This window comes from Molothrus ater, chromosome 14, assembly GCF_012460135.2.
Source record: "Molothrus ater isolate BHLD 08-10-18 breed brown headed cowbird chromosome 14, BPBGC_Mater_1.1, whole genome shotgun sequence".
In the NCBI taxonomy this organism is placed as follows: domain Eukaryota; kingdom Metazoa; phylum Chordata; class Aves; order Passeriformes; family Icteridae; genus Molothrus; species Molothrus ater.
In genome coordinates, this window is record NC_050491.2 from 7468935 (window position 1) to 7485237 (window position 16303).

The 16303-nt window shown below is 37.0% G+C and overlaps 1 protein-coding gene across 8 annotated transcripts in view; it reads left to right on the top strand.

Moving 5' to 3' along the window:
• The window catches only part of MTMR1 (myotubularin related protein 1), a 37501-nt gene that overhangs the window by 6327 nt on the left and 14871 nt on the right, over positions 1 to 16303 (top strand). For 2 of the 8 annotated variants that reach the window (XM_036402306.2, XM_036402308.2), the window contains 11 exons: positions 1532 to 1585; positions 2940 to 3015; positions 3791 to 3885; positions 4091 to 4198; positions 4600 to 4701; positions 5393 to 5476; positions 6067 to 6216; positions 6954 to 7142; positions 8103 to 8288; positions 10845 to 11051; positions 11816 to 11908. In XM_036402306.2, coding sequence (XP_036258199.1) covers positions 1532 to 1585; positions 2940 to 3015; positions 3791 to 3885; positions 4091 to 4198; positions 4600 to 4701; positions 5393 to 5476; positions 6067 to 6216; positions 6954 to 7142; positions 8103 to 8288; positions 10845 to 11051; positions 11816 to 11908 — 1344 coding nt within the window. Of the gene's footprint in view, positions 1 to 1528; positions 1586 to 2939; positions 3016 to 3790; positions 3886 to 4090; positions 4199 to 4599; positions 4702 to 5392; positions 5477 to 6066; positions 6217 to 6953; positions 7143 to 8102; positions 8289 to 10844; positions 11052 to 11815; positions 11909 to 16303 lie in introns of all 8 variants that reach the window. The other 6 variants (XM_036402307.2, XM_036402310.2, XM_036402311.2 and 3 more) reach the window with 4 other exon arrangements.

Below are 16303 nucleotides of genomic sequence, written 5' to 3' on the forward strand. Positions count from 1 at the left end.
GACATTGTTCATGAAATGTGTCCAACACTTTGATTCAAACAAAGACCTCTTGTTCAGTCTGAAACCAAGAGATGAAGTCTGAATGGTTTCTTTTTCTCATCTGTTGTTTACCTATTTAAAAATTATGTGTTTAGTCCAATCATACAAAACCACAAATTCATATATTTATTCTTTTGAATAGACAGCCCTTCAAATAATTGGTCTTAGTTGAGTAACAAAAAGTGGTTTTGTTCAGTTGTTCCCAGTTCTGTGTAAAGGCTTTGATATTTGAATGGTCTGCTCTGCTTCTTTGTCTTTCATATATTTCAATTTTTGGTGTATTTGCTCATTGTCCTGCTGGTTTTCTTCCAGAGATCACAGTGTCTACTTTTCTTTGATTTCAGAAACAACGTAATTATAATCTGAAATTTAAGTAATTTCTGTATGACAGAATTCTACCCATACCAAAATGTTAGTAACATTATAACTTGAAAAGGTTTTTTAATTACATACAACTTTTTAAACTCATGTAGAGTTCAAATTATCTGAAGTCCTTTTTCTAAGCTTGTTCTTGAGGGTTTCTTGTAGAAATACTGTAAAAAGAAAAATTGACTTCTAACAACACTTGTAAATTTAGACTGAGGCTGATTTCACAGTCTGACCAAGTGGGTTCTTTGCATTTGAACTGGGAGCAATAGACTGTCATGAGCACAACCTCTCTCCAGTTGTTAAAGGAAGAAGACGGAAGAACATTTTTGGCTGAACATGTTAAAATAATTCCTTCAGCTGACCCAGTGACATTTGTGCTTCTCTCCAGTGTGCAAAAGGACCTTATGTTTATTAAGGAAATTGAACTAATGTTCAGGATTTGCTGCCAATGATGCAAAAATAAATTGCTTGAAAATGTGAATTGTTTGCATATTTTGCTATGAGTAGTAATTTTAGTTTCTGTAAAGTTACTGGCCAAGTTTCAAACAACAACATAGAATTTGCTAGAAAGATATGTAAAACTATAAGATTGAGAGTTCAATTACAACGTGTTTTACACAGCAAAGCTTTTTTTTTTAATGTCTAGGGTACTTCTATTTGATGTCAATCTATTTTTTTCTGTAAAAGATTGCATGAGTTTTCCCATAATGCTGCCATTGCAAGTTGTACTCAATTTCTTCTCTTGATAAGCATGTGGCATACTGAAATTAATTTTCTTCATTGTAAGGTTATTTGTCTTAAAAAGACAGTACATACTTTTATGTTCTTATCCACCAGCACTGACTCTATTGTGAAAAAGGGAGTAAATTTTTCACTTTGTGTTGTGCCAAGTAATGTTCAAGGGATGGTGCTAACAGCTTGGATTCCCTTCTGTGGAAAGTAGTGTGTGCCGGGAGTGGAAGATTTTGGAAAGCTAAACTGGAGTTAAAGTATATGCTGTCTTTTTAAGGAAATTTTAAAAAGGGAAACAAAAAAAAAGATAAGATTCTGTCCTTTCACCTGTTGTCTGCAATTTTTTTGCTGTTACTTCTCTCTTGCCCTACTGTTGCCTCATGCAAAGCAGGAGATTCAGGATGGACACAATGGCTATCATTCTGAAGCAGAACCTGATCAGGTGGCAAGTTTTACTCATCTTTCATTCATTAACTATGTAGCAAGGTACTATAAAGTAGTACTCATACACTGCATACAAATCTTACTTTTCTTACTCAAGAGAAGCCCTAGAAAGCATTTACTTGTAACTGGTTATGTGCCAGACAGAGTTTTCTTGTAAGGTCATGTAGTCTAAAATATAATACTGAACATAAGCCTGGCTTACAGAGCACATCCACCCTCAGTTTATAAGCACTGGCTATTTCTCTGCACATTATTTTTTGTGATTGACTGCTGAATGTAAAACTCCAAAATTTTCCAAGGAAATCTGAAGCCAGAGATCAGCTGAAATATTTTTAGAAATTGTTTATTAGGGAGAGCTTGGGGTAGTCTGTGTGGAAGCAGAGAGATCCTGCCAATTACTTCTGTGTGGATCAGAGCTGCAATACAAGGGGAGGATTAGTTGTTTATTGTAACAGGTTACCCCATTATATTCATTCAGAATGTAAAAAATTGAGACCCTAATGTGTCATCATTTTGACCTGAGACAGATCACTTTATTACATGGTCCTTAACAGTCCCACAAACTGTTTTATGCTTTATTACAGTCTTTAGTACATTGTAAATCATAGCTGCCAGCAAAGGATCCATCATGTATCATTCAGCAATGAAGCCATTTACCTCAATGAAAATTTATTTAACTAACTCTTATTTTAAAATTGCTAATTGTCCTTCTATATTTTGTTATTACTTCATTCTTAATCTGACCATCTGGATCCAAAATTCCTATAGTGAACCTATTCCATAACCTGTGGCACTCTTAGTAAGGTATTGATTGAAATAGAGCATTGTGGGGTGCTTCTTACTATCAAAATCGCAAAGTTAAAATCTTTAAATAAAGTTTCTGCCATATAATTCTCTCAGATGAAAATACTCAAATATTAAATAAGCAGCGTTAGAATTTTTAAAAATACAAAAGAGCTTTAAAATGTTCTCAAATAGATAAAATACCCCAAATAATACCTGCATTCAGCAAAACACTAACAAATTATTAATTAATAATTTGGGCTGATCTTATTGTTCATATTTTTGTATGCTGTATATAGCTAGCATGTGAAACTAATTGTTGCATGAATGCTTTGTTACTAATATGTAACTAACATGTATGTCTGTGTTAAATTTATAATACTTAGTTTTGTGTTTGGTTGCTTTTTGTTTTTTTCTTTTACTGTGGTACTGTTTAGTACAGTTATGTGATTTTAAAAAAGACACACTTCTTGTGTTCCAGTAATCTGGTAATAAAAGCACTTTGCATCAAAATATATCGATGTGGTACAGATGGAGAGTGAGATTTACTCATGATTTTGGATTTTTGCCAGGCACTGCGGGATGGAAACAAACTGGCACAGATGGAAGAGGCTCCACTTTTTCCTGGAGAATCAATCAAAGTTATTGGTAAGTGTACCACTGAGTGCTGCACTGAATACTGTTAAATTGCTGGTTTATTTAAAAACAGAATATGACTTCCTTTTGACTTTTCTTATTTCATTTATTGCCACTTAAAATTAATGTGGATTTCTTTTCTTTGTCTTGTAAATCCAAGTGTAGGAAGGAGAAATCAGATCCAGAGGATGACTTGCTCCATATAGATAATATTTCTTTTCCTAAGGATTTTTTGTTCCATAGGGATGTATGTATTGTATTTCTGCTTAGAGGTGCTAAGGATATATCATAGATTCAAAATTCTATTCTTCAAAAAAGATGAAGTTATGGTGAGCTTAGTTTCTGGTACTTAGTGGGATTTATTTCACTCTGGCATGTGACAGCAAGCTCTGTGCTAGCAGTGCAGTACTTGGCTAGGAAAGAATACCAGTGAAAAAAAGTGAAAACAAAGCTATGGACATAGAACTGAATTACTTGGAGTTTGGGTGCCTGTGGATCAGTAATTGCCACTTTGGATGCTCTGTCTTTGGGGCGAGTGTGGCTGCTCTGCACCTGGGGTACCTGCTGGGGACCTGCCTGCCCCAAGTGCTCAGGGGCAGCAGGGGAGGAATTTGATTCCTTTCATTGTTGAGATAAAGACAACTCTGCAAGAATAGACTTTCCTAAAGAGGTCAGGCTTCAAAATCTTATGGAGCTGCCAATATCTTGTGAGTTTCAAATGAAAATAGACTGTTATGCAACAAATGTCTATAATAGTAAAACAATGCTCTAATGATCTGTTTTCCAGCTAAGGACGTTATGTATATCTGTCCATTTATGGGAGCAGTCAGTGGTACGCTCACAGTGACGGACTTCAGAATGTTTATCAAAAGTGTTGAGAGGGTAAGACTTCACCATCTATCTGCCTGTAGTTTCAGGTAGGAATGTTGCTGAAGTAGATTTCAGAAAGTGACAAGTTCCATGTGATGTTTCACAGCAGTTTACTAAACTGGAATTGCTGTTGGCTCTAATGAAACACACATGAATAATAGTAATTTGTATTTCTTCTCATGTAATAACATCTATTTGTTTTATATACAAATTTCAGGATCCACCTTTTGTTGTTGATGTTCCCCTTGGAGTTATAAGTAGGGTGGAAAAAATTGGAGTACAGAGCCATGGAGACAACTCTTGTGGTATAGAAATAGTTTGCAAGGTAAGGCATGGTAGAGATTTATTAATAGTAAATTATTTTCATTTCATTTTTCTGTAAGAAGAATCTGCCAGCCTGTGTGCTGTTTTTCTGTCTGATCAATTCCCTGTATTTGAATCGTGCGTCATTTATTTCAATTCCTCTATGATACTTGCAGTCTTAAACACTTCTGCCTTTTGTCTGAAGAGTGAATTCAAAGGAAAAGTGGAAATTTTTATATCAAGCATCTCTACTGACAGTCCTAGTTATCTCATGAATGCTTACCCAACTCTGTTCTGTTGGGGGTTAGATGATGTCAGTGACTTAGTGTTCCATATATGCCTTCATTCAATCAAATGTCTTAAAACTGCTTTTTCTTTTTTTTTAATTTATCATAGAGTAAAACTGTAACTTATTTCTGACAGGATATGAGAAATTTGCGGCTGGCCTATAAACAGGAAGAGCAGAACAGACTGGAGATCTTTGAAAACCTTGTAACACGTGCATTTCCTGTTTCTAATGGGCTGGTAAGTCTTGAGATGGAGAGAGGCTGTCACTGGCTCTCCTCTTTTGGGAAAGTGTAGGGGAGGAAATACAAGGGCTGTATAACAAACTTTGAAGTGTGGATTCATAAAATCTGTTGCAGAGCGGGCAGGCCACTCTGACCCTGTGTGCTTTTTACATTAATTCATCAAACACAGCTGTGTCTGCTATTGGTGAAGTTAATTTATGCATAACCCTTGAGATCTAGGTTTGCCTAATGTTGCTGATTAAAAATATGTATGTGTTGACTCTTATTTTCTGCAGTAGCTAATTAAATCTAGAAGTTCTATGTAATGCAACAAATAGGTACAATTAGTCCTGTTACTGGTTAGCTGCAGATTTCTATTTCATTTGCTTGTGTGGGTAAGGAACTTGTTGGGAGGTTGGAAACCAATTTTCTAATCTTGGCATTTCCATTGATGTGTTGTGTGATCAGAGGCAAATAACTTCAATTTTCTGTTTCCTATGTTGGTTTTTTGAACTTTAAACTCATGCTTAATGGAACTCATACTTAATGGAAAAAACTTATCTTTTTTCTAGCTCAGTGTGTTCCAGTCTTGACTGAAGGTGTTATGTCTGCTTGAGATTTGAAAGACTGGAGTGTTGACTGTTTTGGAGTTACTGTGCTTACAACCTCTCAGGCAGTAATTTATGATTTTGTTTTGTTGTTTTTAGCCTCTTTTTGCATTCAGCTATAAAGAAAAGTTTGCTGTTAATGGCTGGAAAGTGTATGATCCAATGGCAGAATATAAGAGGCAGGTAAGTTATAGAATAATTGGTGTATTTTTTTTTCTCCATCTCCCCAGAGCCATTTAAACAAAGAAAAAATGTTACAGAAAACTCAACATTTTCAGTCTGTGTAGCTCTTGCTACATAGACTGACTGTCTGCAGCTCATGTTTAGATAATAAAATGCAAGTGGCCTGAGTTTGAGTGTGTTGAGCACCTGCTAAAGTTGATGGAGATACAGGTGCTGAGTACTTGAGTGAATTGGTCTAACTTAACATGGTTCTGAAATCCACATTTTTCACGTGCTGTTTCTGCAAAACACAGGTGTTACAAAAAATTGAACTTGAATAAACATCACTAAACAGAAGAGTAACTGGAGTTTGTAATTTTAAATCTGCATTTTCAATATGGTTATTTTCCTTATCAGTTTAGTATAAAGACTTCCACTGGTTTATGTTTCAGCATGAAGACCTAAGTTTATAGCTTATTAAAAAAAAAAAAGTGGGCATGCCTTTTTTTTAAAAGCATGCAACACATAAAATTTTTCTTTGCCCCAAACTGAGATATGTAAAGGTCTAACCTGAAAAATGCAAGAGAGCAAAATGTTTTGTTTCCACACAGGGCTTGCCCAATGAGAGTTGGAAAATATCCAAAATTAACAGCACCTATGAGCTCTGTGATACATACCCTGCTGTTCTTGTTGTGCCAACCAGTGTGAAGGATGATGACCTCTCAAAAGTGGCAGCATTTAGAGCAAAAGGGAGAGTTCCTGTAAGTGAAATTTGTACAAGAGAATAGAAGTGTTCTAGAAATTTGTAGCTTTTAAAAAAATATTAGTGTTCTTTTAGGCTTTGCTTTTTAAACAACAGTGGGATGGCTTCCTTCCTGAGTTGGGGGGTGGGGAAAAGAAAGAAGAATTAGACTTAATGGGTTTAGAACTGAAGGGAGCAACTCAAGTGTGAGTTTAATTGCACAATTATTGTGCTATGTACTGAGTTTTTTGTTTGGATTAGCACTTCTAGGCCACAATGGTATCTCATGCTCTGGCATGTATCAGCTTGTGTTCTTATTTGGAGTAGAATGTGTCATAGCCATAGTGCTTTGCTTGAGAATAGACAAGGTAGCATTAGAACCACTTAAAATACGTGAGACTGTGTTGGTTTTCATGCTTAGCAAGGTAGTATATAGATCCATATTCTTCCACATGGAAGCAAATTTTATTCCTCCATTGCCCTTTTTTTTTTTCCAATTAGAATAATACAGGCTTAGTTGCTGTTAGAAATAACAGCTAAGATATTTAGAATCACTCTGTATTTCAGGCTCAGATTTGGGATGAGCAGTCAGTGCTAGTGTGCTGTCAATATGTTTTTGCATCAGCCTGTCCTTAAACTTGCATTTGTTGATTTGCCAGGAAATAATGCCAGATAAGCAATGTGATTGTCTGGTTGTTCTCTGGCCTGCTGCTTTTATAGTAGTGTAGTAAATGAAATCATTGTCTCTTGTTCCAGGTGTTGTCCTGGATTCATCCTGAGAGTCAGGCAACGATAACACGATGCAGCCAGCCATCAGTTGGCCCAAATGATAAACGTTGCAAGGAAGATGAAAAATATTTGCAGACAATTATGGATGCCAATGCTCAGTCACATAAACTTATCATCTTTGATGCCAGGCAGAATAGTGTTGCAGATACAAACAAGGTAGGTTTCTATCATAACTGGCATTAGTTCATCAGCCTTACCACAAGGCTGAAGCTTGAGCCAGATATCAGAATGTGGAGATCTGTTGTTGAAAAGAGATAAGAGAGGGTGCCTAAAGAGGGCAGGAAGGTAAGTTGCTTGTACCATTTTAGAAAGGCTGGCAGGAATCAAAGGCAGCATGAAGATATTGTTACTGTCATATTTTCTGAAAAATCCCTTTGCCAGGATTTCTTCTCCTGGGAAGCTGAGAAGCTCCAGAGAAAATTGAAAACAATAATTATCTGATTGCTTCTCCTGTGTTTTGCTGCTTTGGAATGTGGTTGGAGATTGTTTTATCCAACAGGTGGTTGTTTGATTGGTTTCATGTGAATTATTTTGACTTAATGACCAATCATTGTCCAGCTGTGTTGGGGCTCTGGAAGAAGTCACGAGTTTTCATTATCATTCTTTGTAACCTTCTGTCTGTATCCTTTCTCTATTCTTTAGTATAGTTCTAGTATAGCATTCTTTAATATAATATAAGTACATAAAATAATAAATTAGCCTTCTAAGAACATGGAGTCAGATTCTCAATTCCTCCTTTGCCCTGGGGACCCAGAAAATACCACAAATGGTGACCTCAGATCTTGGCTGTAGCCTGAGCTGAAGGACAGACCCACAGATATAGCTGAGAAATTATGGAACAAAGCTCACAGAAGACCAAAACTTTCATTAATAAAGCAGTGAAGGTATATGGATGTATTATCAAATGTAGCCTGTTGCAATTAGAATTTCTTTCACCTAAAAAAACTCCTTTTTTTTTTTTTTAGAAAACCAGAAGCCAAAAATATGTTTTTATCAGCACTAAAATAATCTCCTCTCTCAGAAAATTCTGAAACTTGAATAAAAAACTCTCTCCACCTTATACTGACGTCCTATACGTGTTCTTCTCATTGTCTATTTTTACCTTTTGAATGACAGGCTAAAGGTGGAGGATATGAAAGTGAAAGTGCCTACCCAAATGCAGAGCTGGTCTTTCTGGAGATTCACAATATCCATGTCATGAGAGAATCCCTGAGGAAACTGAAAGAAATTGTTTATCCTACTATTGATGAGACTCGGTGGCTGTCAAACGTGGACTCCACACACTGGCTGGAATATATAAGGGTAAAATGCTTTTGGTGTGAAAAGTCAATTACTTTTTTTAAGCCATGTTTTTAACTTGCACTTCTGAAAATATTGCTAAAATAATGCTGAAACTCAAGCATGTTGTTTTAATCAGAAGAATCTTGTGAAAAAGTGTAATTTTTAAATAATCACTTAGAATGCAGCATTTTAAGCATTCCATAATAACATAGTATTTCTAGTTTTATGTACTGGGAGATAGTGAGTTAATTCCAAGCAATACAGTATCATATTTACTGCTGTGTTTTATTTTCTTGAGAAGGAATGTTTGTGGGCAGTCCAGGATTATCCCTCTTGTTTGGAAGAATGCACTGGGAACTTCAGAGTATATTTGAGCCACTGCCAAAAGAACTTGACTGTGAATTCCACAGCCTTTCTCATCCTTCCCTCCTTCTGTGCAATGTTACAGTTCTTGTGATGGGCACCTACATTTTCATGAGCTGTTTGTAACCACTGATCTATCAGATTATCATCTGCCCTATTATTTAACATAATATTAAAATAAATCACTACCACACTCAGTTTTACAGTCAGTTTCACTAACCTTTGAAATTATTGTAGAGTAGCTTATTTCATTACCACATTTAATCCTCTGTTTATGAATAATATGGATGGAGTGTAATTTGTTTTATTAGCAGCTGGCTCAAATGTCACTCATGCAAAACATGTTTGGGATCATTCATTAGTTTGACTGTTAAGCAGTCTCTGACAACTGCAGCAGAGCCAGTAGAGGGAGCAAACACGAAATTAGGAGCCAAATTTAATTATATTTTGGGAACAGTTTAAATTTTTTGTTCGCCTGAATTTGAACTATTTGAAACAGCATTGGGAATCTCATTCTAACAGCATTGAGTATCTGGGACACTTTTTTTATCAGCCTGGCCTTTTACAATTGTGTGTTTTGTGTTTGTGGTCACCTTTCATTGCCACTGACTCTGGTGGGGTTCTTGGATCAGGCGGTGTCAGAATAGCAACTGGAAGTGTCATTTAAATGATTTTGAAGAGTTGATGCATGTATGACATTCTTCATGGATCTGTCCCTTACATGCTGTTTCACTTTAATGGTCCTGACAGCAGAAACTGCAGGCTGATTCCTTGAAGGCTGCCATTATTGTGTTAACAGTGTTGATAGTCTCTCTGAGATTTCTTCCAAGAGTTCTTTGCCTTTTGATTTAGCTTGCTGTAGCACTAACACTCCACAGCTTTACTCTAAACACATCTGCTGTTTTCTGGGCTCAAAGCAGTGTGGCTGTGTCCCAGTTGAATGCAATGCATTACTGGAAACTCACCTTCCAACCCTGCACCCACAGTGCTCCAGACATGGTCTAGGAGTGAAGGCACCAGTAACTCTGTGTGTGCAGACAGGAATAACTACATGAGTAGAGGCACTTGGTGCTTATTGCATACCTGGAGTATTTTCTGTCTGAGGGTAGAACTTGTGGTATTAATTATTTTTCAATTCTCATTTTGTAAACCAGTCCAAAGCCAGTTATTTGTTAGGAGCCCTAACTGAAATACTGTGGTGGTTACCAAGTTTTGAAAAATCTGTGAAGAATAATAAATTTGTAGAGGAAGCTGTTTTCTAAAGGCTGTTCACTGAAGTGGAATAAAGTGCTTCACACACTCCACAGATATCTGCTGAATTAATAGTAAATGTGTTTTCTGTCTCCCATTCCCTGCTCATTTCCTGTACCTGTTCTGTTGTTTATTTCCAGCTGTTTTCCTTCAGAGGCATCTGTGTTCTCTTTAAAGCAAGCTATTGCATACCTGTATGTTAAAGAGATTTGTTTTCTGCTTTTATTGAAGACCAAACTATGTTAATATTAATGCAGTAGAGCTTTCTAACTGAAATAACTGGCAGTTAACTAGTTCATACCACAAACCCTGTTCTCTCATGGACACTTATGTGTTGTTTCTTGATACTTCCCCTCTGGAATCCTTCAGTTCTACCATACTTCCAAATGCAGGCTGTTGGTGGTCAGCTCAGAAGCTGAATATCATGTGTACTTCATGCAGCAACAAATCAGAACTGGCTCCCAGCCAGGGCTTTCTGGGTTTGTTTGGGTTGTGTTTTGGTACAGACTAGCTGGATGCTTTGTCCTTTTCTCTAAACTCAGTAGTTTCAGTTGAACTTGAAAATGGAGCAAGATAGAGGGTTTGATTAATGTGAAATGAACTTTTGAAAACCTCGAGACTTCAGCCTTTGGAATAGATTACAGTATTTGTGTCTTTTCATCATAATACAGAATATCAATTAATTTAGAGGAGGGATTTCCAGGTTCATTTATTATGTGCTGCTAGTAATGGGGAGCTGGTAAGCTCTCTGTCTGAACAAGAGAGTGCAGTGTTTGTGCCTCTAGGAACATGCACACCACTGTTTGGAAATCTCTAATTTAAAGTATTGTCATCAGGATGGTTATGTAATTAATCCGAAATTTTAAGACATAATGACTTAAAGAGTATAAAATCTTAATATTTTCTTTTTTTAGTAAAGTTTTGGTAGTATTTAATACACTTGTTTCTTCATTTTTGTTTAAGATGCTTCTTGCTGGAGCAGTAAGAATTGCAGATAAAATTGAATCTGGTAAAACCTCTGTAGTGGTGCACTGCAGTGATGGCTGGGACCGGACTGCCCAGCTCACTGCTCTGGCCATGCTCATGCTGGACAGCTACTACAGAACCATCAAGGGCTTTGAAGTGCTTGTAGAGAAAGAATGGATAAGTTTTGGACATCGATTTGCAATGGTAAGCTGGAAAATTTAGTGTGCAGTTTGTCACCTTCAGGACTTTACTTTGAATAGCAGTTTTTTTCACTGCTGCATTTTAGTTATTGTCTCTGGTGTCTTTTTAATGGTCTGAGTGTGTCAGAGAACTGTGACCCATTCATTTTTAACCAGAAACCTCTATGTGATGTATAATATAGAGTAAATAAAAATGAAGTGGTTTGAGTGCAACGGTGAGAAAAAGTCATATGGCTTTTTTATGAGAATGAGGGATTATAACTTATGTTATGGAAAACCAAGGAAAACAGTTAAGGTTTCTAAAGTGTAAAATGGCTGGAGTTATTACTCTGATTTAAGGTTCAAGTGTTTATTTAACACATGGGTTAGTGGGGAATTAGAATAAATTGTTATGACAGTCTGTGGGCTCTGACTCTTAGGATTATTTAGTAGAAATGGCATGTAGTTATGACAGGTGGATATAGAATAACCATTTTTTCAGTTCAGTCTTAATAAATTCCTACCAGTTTCACCCACTGGTGGATATCAGTGGCTGTGCAGTAGAAGATGGGGAAGCAACTGGTAGAGCTTTCCAGCTCTGCTAAATGCTGAAGGAATGTCCCTAAGTTAATATTGGGAGGCATTTTTAGTAGTTGAAAAATGCAGGTTAATGTTATGGAAGACTTGCTTATCTTGTTCACTCCTGGAACATATTGAAGAGTTCCTGAGCTTTGCAGGGTTGGGATGGTGCTGCAGACCAGGCTGAAATCAGTGTGCTCTGACTTGCAGCGAGTGGGCCATGGAGACGACGATCACGCGGATGCTGACAGATCTCCCATCTTCCTGCAGTTCATTGACTGTGTTTGGCAAATGACAAGGCAGGTAAGATGCTGAAGAGTGCATTTCTATGAGCTATCAGTCTTTATCTTGGAAACATAATTTGTGGAGGAGAACACATTCCTTTACAGCACGTTTACCTGAAGTTGGTTGCTCTGTGGCTGCAGAGGGGAATTTCTGTTGAAAGTGAGGTACAGGGAGCTAGAGTAAAGATTTTGTCTTGGAACCAATTTTTTTTCTCTTTAAAACAGGCTTACAAAGGGTTTGCTGTTTATATAAATAAGAGTTGTTGATGAAATAAATTATTTGTGTTGCGTGTTCACTGGTGGAGTAAATGTTCATATGGATTTAGATTGTCCTTAAGATAACAGCAAAAATCTGGGCTGATTGTGACCTGAGGGTAGTAGAGAGTTCTTTTATGGAAGTCTCAAAGGTGAACATATTCATCCTTATGTATACAGGACAGCATTTATACCACACAGGCCTATTCTCTGATAAGTTTTCTTACTTCCATTGCTGCTCCTACTTCTAGATCAGGGGAGATCTCTGAAATTAGTGATTATTAAGATACCAAAATATTCAGATTCTCATTTTTGTTCTGAAATGTTAAATTATTGAGTGGATTTAGTCTTTGTTTTCCTTATTTGTGCCTCCATGAGCAAAAACCTAAGCTTTTTTTTTGTGGTTTTATTTTGCCATTCTTTAACAGAGTTATTGAAATGGGTTCACCTGAAGGCTTTATTTCCAAGTGATTTAGAAGTTCTTGGTGCCTGACTCCTTTGGTTTTTACCTTCCCTTCTATCTTTTCTTTTTTCCTTTTTTTTACCTCCTCGAAGCCCAGCATGGGTCTGTGCTTTTATGGTAAAAGCTGTTACACTGAAGTCTCTGTAGTATGTGATTTGTTTTGAAGGGAGGAGTGTAACAGTCTGGTTCCATTTGATCCTAGCACTCCCAGATCTCTTACCTTAGTCTTCTTGTTCTGAGCATGGTTCTTAAAACTTAGATCATAGTTTCAAAACTTGTACTCAAAACAGTCATCTTTGGTGCTTTATGAAAGTTCCCTGCTGTTATACTGGGCCCTTGTCCAGGGGGTCTTGTAGACTTTCTGTATATCTATATTTCAGCATTAGTGTGCTGTTTAGTATGGCTGGAGAAAATAAATGAAAAATTCTGTCCCTCTTTCAGAGGAAAGCTAATAACAATAGCAAAGAGGAGCAGTTCTAAACACCTGGTAGGAACAAAAGTCCTCTGGGGAGATCCTTAATTGAGAGCAGCCTCTTCTGTTTTTGTGATCTCCCTTGCTGCCTCCTATTTCTTGCTATAAACAGTTTAGTTGCCTCTAGTTTAAAAAAGAGAAAGGGATGGGGGCAGAGGGGGAATCTGTGAAACATTTTGCCAATACCACATCTGTTCAAAACCTGGATCCAGAAATTGTTCTGAAACTCTTGAACAGCAGTGACATTGAAAAATCATTAATGTCGTACAGGAATAAAAAATAGAAAAAGTTATTCTTGAACAGTTCTTGCCTACTTATTTTAATTTTTCAGTTGACTTGAACACTTAGAGAATAGATGTGAAGACTGTCATTACTTTGACACAGACCTTTGAAAAGCAGGATTCTATTTTATCACTGTGTAGATCATTTGCTCATAAAACAGTGATAGTTTTGTGCTTTAGAATTCATGGTAAACATATGTGAAATGTTCCAAAGCTTAAGTAAGCTTGAGTGTTAATGACTGGAGGGTGTAAGGGCTCTGGTTTGGGCATGGGCTAAAAGCAAGCAAATAGGCTCTTTTGGGGTCTAAGAGTTACATTCTTAAAACAGTCACCTTAACTGAGAGAATCTCTAACTTCCCACTAAGATACAAATATCCAGATAGCTTCAGACCATGAAATATAGGCCTTGACAGCCTTATATTTTCCCTTGGGTTTATGGTCTTCATGACACAAATAAAATAACGGAGAACTTGAGAGAAGTACATTGACATCAGATTTTAATAAAAACCTCATGGTGAAGTGATTTCCCTCCTATGTTAGTAAATTCTGGTGATACTGAGTAGCAGATGTCAAACTGGAAAGGCCACGTGTGAGCTGATGAAATACTGATGCCTGGTTAAAAATGAAACAGAACTGTAAAATTTGCCTGTAGCCCTGCAGTTTAACTTCCTACCTTTCATGCACTGAACCCTCACAGGAGGAAGGTCTGTAGAAAGTCAGCAGAAAGTTTCATCCTGTTTGTTACTGGGTGTCAGCTGTTGCTGTAGATGCATTTTTCACTGGATTCAGCAGTGCCCTGTTCCTCTGTCTAGTGTTCAGTTAACCATTATTGTCCATTGCACAGTTGTTCTGCCAAGTGTTTCAAAGTTAGTGTAGTACAGAACAAGTTCATTGATTAAAAAGGAAGTGTATTTTGCATGTCTCTGAATCAAATGCCACTTCTCACCATCAGACTTAAACAAGATAATTTCTTTTTTTATGCCACCTTACAAAAACCCCCAACAACTGCCGCAGCAACAAGTGGGAGATTTTAATGACCTGTGTGTTTTCTCATAATTAGTGGATTTGAGAAGAAGTAAATTTCCATTTGGGGAATTTTTCCACCTGAATCTTCAGGCAGACGCTAATAGGCTTGGAACTACAGAGAAAGGCATTTTTAGGTCACTGATTTTTCAGCAGCAGTAATAGAAGCTCTGCAGTCTTGATACATCAGCCCCAACAGTACAACCCTTGTATCCAAAGACTGGGTTTCAATAAAGTGCTATCACTTATTAATAAACTAGTTGGAGAGCAACCACTGATGTATGGAACTTTGAATATGCTTCACTGGATTGGAATAGTGGCCACGTCAGCCTCCCTCTGATTAGTATGGACCTGTCACAACACAGAGCCCTGATGTGACAGGGCTCATTAAATGCTTTCAGTTAAAGAGAGAGTCCCTCTAGGAGACACTTTGTCTTCAAAGTTTTTCCAAATACCATTTTGATGCTTTGCAAATTATTTTTGCTCTCTCTATCTGATTGCTGCTTTGAGTTTGGACACAGCAGGCTGAGATCTGAGACCCAGTGAATTTTCTCCTGACTTGGTTCAGCACACCTGCTTGTCAAATTCTGTTCATACTTCCTTAAAGTAATAGCTGTGTTTTTAACATCATTGTTTTGTAATTAAGTTTTGGCATGATTTCCTAGAGAGAAGAAAGTTCAAAAGTAGTTAACTTATGAACATGACTGAAAAAGAGATTTTGAGAATCTTAGTTTCCTCTATGCCTTATAGAAACAAATGGTGAGGAGGTTGATAACAACCCATGATTTGCAAGAGAAGCCCCAGTGTGAGCACACTGTGCTGGTGAACAGTGCACAATCTGTAGCAGAGTCATAAGAAGGCTCCCATTCATTTTCTGTGTCATGGTGCTGATAATCTCCCTACTCAAAGTTTTCAGTTGAGACATGGTATGTATTAGCTAGAGAAGTCTTGGAAAGAGAATGCTTTTACAATGTTTGTCTTAGATCAATCTTGTTTTTTATGAAACATTGTTTAAAACTTAGCTCTTTCTGGATTTAATACAAGCACACCCATTGTGTGTTATTCAACTCTTTACTTTCAACATGAATAAACATTTGCCCTTCATAAATCACAGCTGACACTGAAGAGGAATTTCTGGATCAGCTAGTTCACCCACAGTCCCAATTGCTATTATTCCTCCTAACTATAGGAGTCATCTTCATTTTAAGTAGCTCTTGAGGCACTTGCCAAGGTATTCAGTGTTCTTCAGTGGCACAAAACAGAAACCAGTCCTCTTAAGACTGTGCTTTCTGCACATCTGAAATATTCACTTAAGATTTCTACGTATAACAGGAAATTATGCCTTTTGAATCTAAAACTTTGCCTTTTAGCAAAGTTCAGTGAAGATGCACTCTTTTAGAGGGAATGCACAAAGTTTATTTCATTTGTCCTGGACATTATTCTGTTTTTCATGCTCTTTATTGTTAATGAGAGAAATGCTACTTCTTAAGTTTTCCTTAAGTCTTCTCAATTTGTTATTCTTCTAAATGTCTATCGTTCTATGTCTGTATTTGCTACCTTTGTCATACTGGACACAAAGTTATTTTGGCACATCAAGCAGTTGCCACACATAGTCTTACCATAAAATCTGATTGAAGAAGGACTTTTTTCCATCTGAATGGGCAGCAGTCCATGCATTTTGCAGTTATTTCTTCCTTTAAGAATTTTTAGAGCTCTACAAATTAGGAGAAACATTTTCAGATTTCTGACTGTTTGTCTTAGAATATATCAGGTAACCTGTGCTTGTGAATAAAACACCTAATGGTGCTCATGAGAATAAGAGTTCTTTCATTTCAGATGTACAGGATCTACTTTCCCATACAGAAGAAGAGGGATTAAAGGCTTATTGTATATAGCTGATGGTAAACTGAGGGTGAAATG